This window comes from Sparus aurata, chromosome 18 (assembly GCF_900880675.1).
Source record: "Sparus aurata chromosome 18, fSpaAur1.1, whole genome shotgun sequence".
NCBI lineage: Eukaryota > Metazoa > Chordata > Actinopteri > Spariformes > Sparidae > Sparus > Sparus aurata.
This window is the reverse complement of record NC_044204.1, coordinates 28,317,639-28,330,006: the sequence shown is the minus strand read 5'-3', so window position 1 is coordinate 28,330,006 and position 12,368 is coordinate 28,317,639. Positions and strand designations below refer to the sequence as shown.

Sequence of the window (12,368 nt, the reverse complement as noted above, 5' to 3'; positions counted from 1 at the left end):
ATATTGCCCAGCCCTACTTAATCCGAATTTAGATATAGGCTACACCAAAGCTTGACTGTCTATATAACTACATATGTGAACTCACAGCATAGCTCATCCCTCAATTTCTGCCGATGCAACTGTAGTGAGAGAGAAGTAATCCCTCTTCTTAGCAATCCAATAATCTCCATCAAGTCTTCAGCATTTTCAGCATGTTACTTAATCATTCTTCAAAATTAAGGAGCAGCTGTCACAGCTGATCCCATTATTAAATCTTTCAAGGATCACATAGAAAATGGTTCAAATCCTATCCAACCAAATTCAAGAATAAGCTGGGATGTCAACTACCACCTCAGTATCTCCAATCAGGAATTTAGCTTTCTGTCAAAATTACTTCAGCGCTCCCTGCTGGTGTACGAGAGGTTTGCAAGTGCAACACCAAAACTTGCAGTCTTTTGTGCACGTGATCAGACAAAAGGACATCAGACACAAAAACAAGATAACTCCATATGGCAAGGATTGATCAGTAGTTCAGTGAATGTAAAAGTATTTTTTATATGAAAACTGAAACTTGGGACACATTCAGTAATTTTACAACATTAGCAGTTAATGCTACACATTGAGGTATCTATTCCATTCTCTGTTTCTGTTACTCAAAAGACACTGAAAATCACAGGTACATTTTAAAATGTACACATTTCAGACAAGACAACAATTTGGCAAACATATAGATTGTTAACCACAAATAGTAGTGTATTATTTTTAGAAACAAGTTTATAATTGTTCTTTTTTAACAAAGAAAAAAATGCACATCCCCTCTTTCCAAGCTAAATAACAAGAGTTCCGATGTGTTTAAATGCCAGGAGAACAGTCTCAGAGGCTCATGTGATCACTGGAAGGTATCGGACTGCAGGTACCTGGGCCAGCCTTTCTTTATGTCAAATGTATCCATTATGAATGTCAGTTGTAGCAAAAACATACAATCAGTATCAATAAATAAATGTGTGTCATTTAAAACAGTTCATGGTGAGAGAAAAGAAACTTTAGTTGAAGGCATATATTAAAATGACTTGGATTCATTGACAACAGACAAGGCAGAACTTGGCACACATTATTAAGACACCCAACTTCTTGTTTAGTCACTACCACTGTTCCACATTGTCCATGTAATCCTCCATGGTGCCGTTCTCTTCCATATCCCACCAGTCTGGGATTTCTGACTCCACCCTGTCCCCATCAGAATTCCTCCTTTGCTCCTCAGTCACCACCGAGTGTCTATCAGGCTGACACGGTGGTTCTGTGGGCTTCGGTTGCCTCCCTTGCTTCGTTGTGAGCCTTCCACGGAGCCGCCTCCTCTCCTGCTGCCTCCTCTCCCTGGCCTGCCTGCGCTCCTGCTGCCTCGCCACCTGGAAGCGCTGCAGGAAAAGGTCTCGGGCGTACTCATACAGCTCCACGTCCCATCGGTTTAGCTTGAGGATTCTGCGCTGTATCTCGGGGGGTACCTCAACACTGGAGGCGCGTGTGCCATTGAGCTGTGTGAAGGGTGCGATGAACTCCAAATTGAAGGTACGCTCAAACAGATACTGGGTCTTACGCTGATACTCTGTCAGGCCAAAGAAGGCCATGCCGCGTAGATTACGTTTGGCGCTCTCCAGGAGCACCGCCCAGCGTTCTTCCTCACTCATGGCAGAGCCGTTGTAGCAGCCCACCAAGCTGAGATCAGCCAGCATGCGGGTCTGTCTGTTGTTGGCCAGGTTGTAGGGGCAGTCCATGAACTCCTGCAGGGAGCAGCCTGACCAGTCGTCTCCTGAGTAGCAGCTCGGCAGCTCAGACAGTGTGGGTGACCGTCCATCACACACGTGTAAGGAGGCCTTCCATGTAGCTCCACGTTGCACATGACGCCACTCGCTCAGGTAGCGTGATACTGGGTCTCTTAAGATGGTTATGTAATAATAGTTCCTACTGAAGAGAGAGAGAGAGGACATTAGATCTGTAATAAGACAGCTCAAATAGCATAAAGGTGTCATTCAAAATGTTGTGCTTCTAAGTTTTTCTTTCGTTATTAATTATTTTGTTGGTTATATTTATTATTATTCAAGTAAGCTTAGTGTTGGTTGAATACATTTTTAGGAAAACTACAAAACACCAATAATAACATAACTCAGAGAATAGATTGGTTGGATTGGTTGGATTGGTTTGCAAAGAAACCCTTAAAATGGTTACGGTTTGACACAATCAGAAAAAATAAACACCTTACATTCATCAATATTGTTGAGTACATACCGGGCAAAAAATGGAGCTGCAACAACTAGTCGATAAATCAATTAGTCAAAGTTTTTGGATGATCGATTAAATGTCAATGTCAAGTAAAAATGTCAAATACTTGCTGGGCCAGGCTTCTTAAATGTGAGGATTGGCTGCTTTTTGTTATTTATCTTATTAAGAAAAGTATCTCGGACTGCTTGTTGGACAAAATAAGCAATCTGAAGGCGTAAATTTGGGTTCTGGATATTGTGAAAAGCATCTTTCACAAAAATGTTTACATTTTATACTTTAGACCAATCAATCAATCAATTTGTTGAATTTTAAAATAATAATGGGATTAATCGATGATGAAAATAATAGTTAGTTGCTGACTAGTGAAACAGCAAAGATCATGTTAGATGCAGATTTTGACGACCTGCCTGCAAACTTCCACCAAGGTTCACATTCACACTCAGCATCATTCTCACTCCTCCAAGTAGGTCAGGCTGAAGGGTTCTATGAAACACCTTTTAACATGCAGTATACAGTTACAATCCATGAATAGTGTTTGTATGATTTCCATCCCAGACATCCCCTCTTACCTGGGCAGGTTCTCGGGAACCTCTCGTGAGTCCATGCGTGACGGGACACAGTTGGTCAGCTCAGTCCAGTCTGCGTGTAGCCCGCAGCTCCAGCCGGTGGAGAAACGGGAAAAGAGCCAAGTCTCTTTTTTACCTGGCCTGAAACAGGTACATTTCTTCTGACCTGCGTGACACTCGCAGGGCCTCTCCAGCTGGATGTTTCTCACCAGGTGTCGACCAAACGTCGTGCCGCCCGTTTTTTGAATGTGCAGGAAAACAATGACATCGTCGCCTTTGATGTTGAAGTCTACAACACGATTTAAATCGGCTTTGGTGAAGTTGAACCGAGGGACAAAGCGGACCAGAGCGCCGTCCTCTGCAATGTACGGATCCCTTTGCAGCCCGTCTTGGATTTCTTTGCCCCTGGTCCTGGAGCCAGCTGCACCGCCGTCTTTAAACCAGGATCCCAGCTGGTGGAGCATCTGGCATTCAGATCTGCTCGGACAAACATACTGGATCATGATGACGCCAAAGAGCAACACCATGAGCAGGACGATCAGGAGTCGGTGGTGGCTGCTGCTGCTGCTGGACTTCTCATCCATCTTCCCGGGACGGACAGAAAAACATCACTCAGGCAGTCCGGATCCCTGCCTTGGCCGGGGAACCTCGAGCAATGGTGTTTATCAGGCCACCAAATGAAGCGAAAACAATAACAATGCAGCCGCTAGCCAGCTAACGATAGCTAGCCAAAGTGTCGACTGAGTCTCAAAAAAACGGACAATGGCTTCTTATAATTGTTGCTGTATGGAAGGCAACAACGCGTACATATCTCATTCGGTGAAGTGCAGTAGTTTTTCCGGCAGTATGATTAATTAGTTCTACAACCTGATAATCTTTCATGCTGCAGTGGTTCCGTTGTCTTCCACAGCCACCGATTCTTGACCTTTCTTCCCAGCAGCCTCTGCGCTCAACATGGGCGTGAAAGTTACGTCACCGTGTGGAACGTGCTAACAATCCAGAGCCATTGACAAATAGAGTAACCGAACCAGCGGCTGAAGCGGCGTCACAGTCTAAGTGGCAATTAATTACTAATGTGATGAAAATACATCACAGGCCCTGTCATTGAAATATATCTGTTGAATTAAACCAGGCAGTAACATTAGCTTCATCGCCGAAATAGCTCAGTTGGGAGAGCGTTAGACTGAAGATCTAAAGGTCCCTGGTTCGATCCCGGGTTTCGGCATTTTGATACATCAGAGAAAAATGGCTTCTCAGCTCAATGCTGTAGTAATGTGCATGGACCAATTACTATTAATGAGTCCCTGAACCGGAAATTACCTACGCACTGTGGCATATTCCGGTTCCATCGTCTCAAAGTCTATAGGTTTTTTAAATGGATTTCAGTAAAATGCCTGAAAATAGATCAGTGGTAACCACAGGTTTAGGTTATTGATATTTTTTGTTCCATGACATGAGATATATGAAGTTATGTCCAACAATTTAATTAAAACGCACTTATGTGTCTGAACCAAGGCAGTTGCTAATAAGAGGCTAAATTAGGCTACATAAGTTGTCATGGGTATTAAACATCATCATGCCGAACATGGAGACTCATCTTCACTGGTGTGACTTTACAAGCCGATTTTAGTTGCAAACTATTATATAAATCTAACTTTACAGCTTGTAGATTATCAATTTACAGAAAACACTTATAGCAATTGCATAGCAAGACGCTTAATTTAAGTCATGCAACTGCAATGTAGTCTGTTTATAGTCTTACAGTAGCTTTTTGCTTCTAACAGTTTGATTTACTCTTCGAAAATCATAAAAGTTGTCTTCATCTTTGGAGATTATGTCGCTGTGCAAAATGTGCAGATAACATAAAATTGTGTTTACCACAGAGCTAATTTTAGGCAATAATCCAAAATCCAATTCAAAAGTCCCTCGTGGTTTTCATGACTTCCCACTACATGAGATTTGTGAGAACAAGGCTCTGTATTAGCGTACTTAACATTTCCCTTTGGTTGTCTTGTGTTTGTGACAGTAAGAGGTTTAAAGGCTTTTACTAATTGTAATCATCCTAGAAGACTAATTGTTGTTGAATTGGGATTTTTCCCACATGCAAACCCATGGTTCAAGTAAGGTCCCCTTTCATTCCAAGTTCCCTTTAGGTCCCACTGTACTGTGCCTTCATGGGTGCTGACATATTATAGTGGGGGAGCTTCCCTGATCGACTGGGTTATCAGTAGGATTGCAGTAGGATGGGGGGTAGTGGGTGGATATCTGTCCCAGAGAGAAGAATTTCCCCCAGCTCCACCCTACATTCCTTTCTACCAAACAGTAGCATCCAATCTGACCCTCTCTGGGCAAATGGACTTCTAAAAAAATGCAATGTCGACCTATAAGTTATCTCTAGCGCCAAAGTCGTCAGTCCTGCTGTTTTTTAAAATCCTACATCTTATTTAACTACAGGAAATTGGACTCATGTGGTGCCCTTGAATTTGATAATTGTGTGTTTACAATGAAAAAAGCATTCTCAGGGATGCTGGGTGGGGAAAACATGGCTCCTTTAACAGCTGAGTAATGTAATCGTGATTGTAAATTTCACCATGAAGAAAGAACAATACCTTCTTTTAATAACTTGTTTATTGTTAATAACATAATTGTAAAGGTTTATGGGTAAGCCCTGACTGGATGCCTATTCAAAAGCTGATTCTGAGAAGAAATTGGCCTTTAAAGAAATGTTTATTCACATGTTAGGTAACTAAGGTCCTGTGTTTCTAAATTTGGATCAAGCTATAAAATAAGCCCCCCTGCCCTCACTAAAAATGTCTGCTGATTAGCGTCAATGATCAAACCCTTCATCAGTGAGATGATCCAGATAATCAGTCTGTCTGCAGGGTGATTAAACACAGAAAGAGGCCAGTTGCTAAAACCAGACGTCACTGGTGGACTGTTTACAACGATCGAGATTACGTCACTGGGGGAATTTGTAGTACCAATGATCGTTCGTGTGAAATGATGTATCACTCTGCAGAATAATTTGGGAACCGCTTAGTCAACAAAAAGGGAGTGGTCCTGTCCAGAGTTTAAAGCTTTAAAATAATGCCTGGAATGTTTGTTTCTTTGTATGAGATGGAAAAAAAGAACATAAGAGAGATGAGACCCTTACCATGAGCACATTTGTTGGTTTATTGATCAGTTTTGGTTTATTCTTGTTCTGATGCAGTGTATTAGCATCTGGGGTTATAACTCAGGTGAGCACTAAATTATCTTCCTGGATTTCTTCTTTTAAGATTATGTTCTATATCTGTCTCTTTTCATTTGTCTTCCCTTATAATCCCTTAAAATATATTTGTTCAGCCTGAAAAATATACCATAGATGTTAATAATACCAACAAAGTGTTATGGGACTGCATCTCACCAGTACAATGAAATATAACAGGTGCTTGCTTTTGGACCATGGCCTACCGTTAAGTTCCAGTTTCTGTCATCGAATAGGTTTGGGCACCCTTGGCATAAACACCACTTCCATTTCCACATGTGGAAAAGTTTTAGGTGCCTTCTGATTAAATTCATTGTACACCTATTCACACATATCAACAAGGAGGAATCTTTATTTTATGTATTTCTATATATTGTGATTATGATAAGTAACTACAAGTTACATTACTGCCTGTGCCTCTTATTATTTTAATAATAATGATTCTTATTGTTGTTGTCAATTTTTGGTTCCTGGACTTTGCAGCGGAGTGAGACCTCTGTGCCTCCTCCTCCTCTCTGTCTGTCTGTACATGGAGGGCGGGGCGTTGTGTAACGGTTGGAATGCGGTCCGTGTGCTCGAGCCTCGGACCCCGCCCCAGTGTCTTTAAATACCCCCACCACAGCGGGCCGTTACAGGGGCGACGAGCGGGGATGTGCTGACTTATCTCACATTTTGCTTATAAGTTAGAGACTTTTAGTTTTTGTCGGAATAATAAAATGGAGCTGGACCGGCGGTTGCTGCTCGCCCACTGCACGACCCACGCCCTATCGATAGTGGCGGGTCTGCTTGTGGTCGTCCCCATGGCTCTCAACGGCTCCGCGTTCAAAGGCCGCTGCGCACTCTTCTCCACCGGCTACTGGAGGACAGAGGACCGGCCAGAGCTGACGGGAGATCAGGGAGAAGTCTCTCACCTGGTGGTGCAGCAATGGGGCCCACCGGCAGCCTGCCAGTTCGCCACATTTGTGGGTATTTTCACGGTGCTGTACGGCGCAGCGCAGGGCTGGAGGTGTCTCTTCTATCTGCACGGACGGCATGACGAGTGAGTCACACACAGCACCGACACATTACTGACCTAGTTCTGCACAGCTCAATATTACTGCAGCAGATACCACTTTTACTCAAGTTCTGTTCTTGTGCACAGCCTTGGAGGCAAATATTGTAATTTCATTACTTTACAAATATATAACGTTGAGTCAAAATACCTAACAAATGGTAAATTCAGATAGCAGTTTAAAGTAACTAAGAAGAGCTCAATCTGCACCTGCTGCAACATTCAGGTGATGTAACGTTAAACAAAGATGCATCAATAACTATAAACCAGTAATATACATGCATAGTGCATGAATTTTAAAAGGGGATCACAGCTATGTCCAAAATAGATTTTTCTGCTCATGAACAGTGATGGAATATAGCTAAGTACATTTACTCAAATAGTGTTCTTGTGCACAACATTGAGATACTTGTGGACTACTGTGGAGGCAAATATCGCACTTCTTACTCATTACTTTACTTGAAGTGTCCAAAACCCAAATATATTCAGTTAATTATTATGTATCACATAAAAGAAAAGCAGCATATCCTCACACTTGAGTGGCAGGAAGAGGAGAATTTGTGGCAAACTTAAAAAATGCATAAATGATTGTTTGACTTTCAAAATAGTTGCTAGTCAGTTTCCAGGACGATAGATTCATTGATTAAATAACTGATAGCTAGTCTAGAGTCTAGTGTGTGCTCGCCTACATATAGATTTAGGTCGATACTTTTATCTAAAGCGCCACGCAGTATGTCTGATGTTTGTACTGTGTGTTTCCCTCAGCACTCTGTTCTCGTCCTTCCTGACGGTGCTGCTGAGTGTGTGTGTTCTCTTCCTGTCTGGAGGGGCCAGCATCCTGCTGTCTCTGGGACTGGTTTCCTGGTGCGACACTGTGACGGATGACAGCACACGGCCGTACAGGTATACTGACAGACTGATGAGAAACATTAATGGTGTCATGGTGGATCATCCTGTGTATGGATGTTTGGTTTAGGAAAAAATCTGCATTATAATCCTCAAAAATAATATCATAAAGATAATATCATCAGATACGTTAGTTGGGATCCAGTGTTGATGTTGGACTGATGAAATGTCACATCAGACAAATGTAAAGAAAATGTGTTTGTCATCTCTTCATGTGTGTTTTTGTTCAGCTGTGCAGAGTCCCAGTCTGTTCCTCTTTACCTGGATGTGGACACCTCCTCTTTCTACACAGAGCTCAGTCTGGCACAGGTAGGAACCAACTGCTCAATACTTCTTTCAAGGTTATTTGTGCAATTAGCAAGCAGGTTTATTCACATAAAACGACAACCGCAGTAATTTAGGTGTTGAGAGCATTTTTACAAATATAAATAAAAAAATTAATCTGTTTAGTAGGAATCAATCTAACAAGAGTTTTTCTATCATGTTGCATCAGCGCATATAAGTTGAATAAATGGATATGTGATTTATTAAGGAGACAGAATATCTACTTTAAAAGGCATTGTTTTTATGTTTGATACTTGAATAATAAACATTTGAAATACACGTTATATTCATGCAGAAGTTCCCTTTAACTTTAGATGTAATAGTTTGATTAACATAAATATAAATCTGCATTGATAGAAACAACACGACGGACAACTTTGCATTTAAAGTGACATTTTTCATCCAACTGCTGGAAAGATTACATTCAATTAAAGTCAACATTTTAGGCATCAGTGCAAATTTTAGTTCGGCATCAACACATTATGTAATGTTAACAGTCCGTAGCTACAACCTGAATTTGAGATGAGCCGCACAATATACTCTATATACCCACCGTCAAATTAAAACTAATCTACTGTCCACTGTTTATCAAATTTAAGCAGCTGATCATTTCTCTAGAGGAGGGTCACCACTCTGCAGCTGAGCACACAGTCCTCTCCTGAATAGTGGAGTTACATAATAATGTGTCTTTTTATTCACAAACTATTTTTGGCTGCACACAGACAACGGCAGCTGCAGAGAGCATTCACCAGAGAACAGACAAGCTTTTCATTTTAGACGTTATTAGATTAACAGTAATTGGGTACAGCTGATGTAATCCAGCCAAATAGACAGACTGAATTCCTGTTTTGTTTCAGTACATTATTCAGTGTTTTCATGTTGGACCATTTCAGTGTGCGAGGACAGGGATTGTGTTCTGTTTTACCAGAGATAATTTCAGTGGCGATGTCCATTTTTCAGTAAGTGTGGAAGCTATTGTAGTCGTCGCCACGAAGATTTAACTCTGTGTTTTTAAGGACCAAAAGTTCATTGCTCGTTTATTATTAAGTTATTTATTATTGTGCAATTATATTTTCATCATAGTAGTGCCATAAATGGTCTTAAAATGACATTGATATTGTTTATTGTGATTATTTCTGTAACAACATATTGTCCAAATAAAGTATTGTAAGTCAACCTACAACAAGCTTTACAGCTGTGTCGACCTGATTCCTGTGACTTTCCCATGGATGTAGTTTCCTTCTGCTTCCTCCAAAGAAACATGACGTCCTGGTTCTTAATCTCTCTTAACACCAGATCCATTTGACCCACTGAAAAACCTTCATCTTGGCATCCATCACTCACACGCCAGCACCCATATAGGCCTTTTCTAAGTGAGCCCACAGCATTCCAGTTTATTCTGCTGTTTTCATTACATAAGTGTGGCTGTAAGCTTAATTAATCACTCTGTGTGTCCCCAGGCATCTCTGTGGTGTGTGACGGCTCTGTGGCTGGTTCATTCCGTCCTGGCCTTCCTGCGGCTCTACCACTCTCACAGTCAGCACATCACCGGGCCCTGTCGCCCCCGAGAGAAGGAGCTGTTGTTGGGATACAGCCCATCTGAGAGCGGCTCACCCTCACCACCTCCAGCAACACCCACCCTCTTAGTCTGACTGAGTGTGTGAGGTACTGACGGAAGATGATATACTTAACAACGTTAGCTAAACTTAGTTTGAACCTCATTTTCTCTGCTCTACAGTCCCTTCTGCATGTAGAATCAAGGCATATAGTTAAGGACATGGTTTTATTTTTATAGGAATCATAATTCATAATCTTATATAATAGACCCTGACCAATAGATTCTATATGTGAATTGTTACAAAACAAGAAATTACAGAACATGAATGCCAAAGATGTTCATCCGGTCATTTCTCTCCAAAGAGTACTGACAAATTCATTTTTACTATAAAATCTGAATTAAGTCACAGTTTTTTTAAGAACCAAAGAATCTGGTTGTTATCTCTTCATACTGAATATTTCTGATTTTCAAAATCTCAAATATTGATCAGGCTTTATTATATAATTGTATGATGTTAGAGCAGGGCCAACATCTCTTATATTACAGCACCCATCACCTCACAGTGACACATCAACTTCGATCCAATTTGTGCCTCTCATGTATTCATTAAGTCACATAAAAAAACATCTCTTTTTCTAAATGATAAATACCAGAAAAAGAAACAAAGGAAAGAACATTTTCCGAAAAACCATGAAGACACATCAAAAGTTGTGAATTAATTTCCCAAAGCAATAGCCAGAAAGTGCTCACGTCATTTCTGAGCTTAATTATGAGCAATCAAACGGAGAAACTACATCCACATCAGCCCCCAAGTACAATATGTGGGTTTGAGATTTAGGGATATGATGACCGTGACAGTAAGAGAACTGCAGATTTCTGGGAGTTACATTTAAATGAAGCTCAGTATTAACACTACAACAACAGATGCATCTCATTTAAAAGGATCCATACACAGTTTCTACAAATGCATAATACAACACAGCAAGCTAATTTAGGCAGATGATGTTGGATTAAGTGTGCGAACGTGACTAAATATCCGTGTTTTTCCCGTTCTCACATGTGTGAAGCATTACAAATATCCTTACTTGTTTTCTATGACATGAAATTACTGCACATAGCTGCAGTATGACATCTTAAAATGATAACAACATCATTACTGAGAGATATAATTTATTATAAAGCTTTTTAATGTTGGTGTATGGCGTACAAATTAAGCAAGGATATGTGTTACAGTTACATATTTTGTTTCAGTTAGGAGACAGAGCTACAATTTACATTAAGTTTTTTGAATACGTAGTAAAAAGAATCGTAAAGGATTCAGATTCAGCATAGCACAGAGTGTCGTTAAACAAGCTTCTAGTGACAGAAGCTCGGCTCTGTGATTTAAATTCAACAGTGAGCACTAACTGGGACTAACTTCACCTCTGTCTTTGGACAAAAAGGGATTTTACCGAAGACAGAAAAGAAACACTCATCAGATCAGCTGTAGATGTCACCAGTGATCTAATAACCTCAGTGTTATTTATTGTTGTCATCTGACCTCAAGCAACCAGATAGTGTTTTCCTAGAGTACGTTTTGAATATATGTAATATGCATGGTTGTTTACATTTCAGATGGAGTCTGATATTTTGCACAGTTGTGTCCTCGTCAGGGAGAACACATGTTCTGATGTAATTTTAAAATGTAGCACTGAGGAGCTTTTATTGTGAAGCAATGGTGAGAGTGAGACTGAGCTGCCGTGTTCGAGAAGCAGGCTCACTGTGTGAGCGTGACCCGAATGTTGTGTAACGGAAAAATCACTGCTGACCTTCTCTCTTCTTGTGACGATTGTTATTATGATGCTGTCTGTGTGGACGTGGCCATTCAGGGCGATAATGAAGCATTCAGCTCCTCTCAGATGCTACTTTAGAGTCTGTAGGTGTAGTCTGTGTTGTTAGGAGGTAGTTTTCATACTGAGAGAGATTTTTGCCGAGCCCCAAAAGGTTCAGTGACGAGGAAAGAAGATATGAACTAAAATGATTCATCACCTCCATCACTGACCCAAGTGGTTGTAATGAAACACAGACAGCTGAGAAACAAATCTGAAGTAAAGAGAGACGAGGCAGTAAGGTGACGTGACAATAATTGTATTATATGAAATGTTTTTTGTATTATAATCGTATTATCTTGCTTTGTAACTCTTATACCGTTTGTGCTCATTCACATTCGTGTTTTTGCATTTGTCTTGTTTATTGAATAAAAATCTTCCCATTGTAAAAGAGTGTTGTCTCAGCTTATTCTTACTAAAAATGTTCATACACGTCCATACTGACTGATGAGTTCAGAGTGTGATTCCACTACAGGAAGGACTTTTACATCCATAAGTTCTCTCACATTTTAAAGAGGAACATAACTGAAATGTTTAAACAACATATAAATAGATAAATAAAATAGAATAAATATACTAACAGAGCAGATTA

At 40.6% G+C, this 12,368-nt stretch overlaps 2 protein-coding genes and 1 non-coding gene across 4 annotated transcripts; 2 read left to right on the top strand and 1 right to left on the bottom strand.

Moving 5' to 3' along the window:
- Positions 1–509: 509 nt before the first annotated feature.
- Positions 510–3,831, bottom strand: hs6st2 (heparan sulfate 6-O-sulfotransferase 2). 2 transcript variants are annotated; one of them, XM_030396522.1, is made up of 2 exons: positions 2,826–3,831; positions 510–1,938 (listed from the first exon to the last, which is right to left on the bottom strand). In XM_030396522.1, exons 1-2 carry the CDS (start codon positions 3,404–3,406, stop codon positions 1,122–1,124), a joined length of 1,398 nt encoding a protein of 465 aa, XP_030252382.1. In that variant the 5' UTR covers positions 3,407–3,831; the 3' UTR covers positions 510–1,121. The 2 variants fall into 2 exon arrangements, with proteins under 2 accessions (XP_030252382.1, XP_030252380.1); XM_030396520.1 differs by having other exon boundaries at positions 510–1,941; positions 2,826–3,826.
- Positions 3,832–3,974: 143 nt separating this feature from the next.
- trnaf-gaa (transfer RNA phenylalanine (anticodon GAA)) lies at positions 3,975–4,047 on the top strand. Its single transcript has one exon. It is a non-coding gene; the product is annotated as a tRNA-Phe (tRNA).
- A 2,537-nt stretch (positions 4,048–6,584) lies between these two features.
- LOC115568858 (transmembrane protein 179) lies at positions 6,585–12,167 on the top strand. The gene is made up of 4 exons (XM_030396523.1): positions 6,585–7,108; positions 7,886–8,023; positions 8,257–8,335; positions 9,811–12,167. The coding sequence occupies exons 1-4, from the start codon at positions 6,786–6,788 to the stop codon at positions 10,000–10,002; spliced, it is 732 nt and encodes a 243-aa protein (XP_030252383.1). The 5' UTR covers positions 6,585–6,785; the 3' UTR covers positions 10,003–12,167.
- The last annotated feature ends 201 nt before the right edge of the window (positions 12,168–12,368 follow it).

Excerpts from the sequence above, each read along its gene's own strand:
- hs6st2 (XM_030396520.1), bottom strand. The coding sequence starts at position 3,406 with ATGGATGAGAAGTCCAGCAGCAGCAGCAGCCACCACCGACTCCTGATC. Across the intron at positions 1,942-2,825 it reads GTTCCCGAGAACCTGCCCAG|TAGGAACTATTATTACATAA; the intron begins GTAAGAGGGGAT and ends CTCTCTCTTCAG.
- LOC115568858 (XM_030396523.1), top strand. The coding sequence starts at position 6,786 with ATGGAGCTGGACCGGCGGTTGCTGCTCGCCCACTGCACGACCCACGCC. Across the intron at positions 7,109-7,885 it reads CTGCACGGACGGCATGACGA|CACTCTGTTCTCGTCCTTCC; the intron begins GTGAGTCACACA and ends TGTTTCCCTCAG. Across the intron at positions 8,024-8,256 it reads GACAGCACACGGCCGTACAG|CTGTGCAGAGTCCCAGTCTG; the intron begins GTATACTGACAG and ends GTTTTTGTTCAG.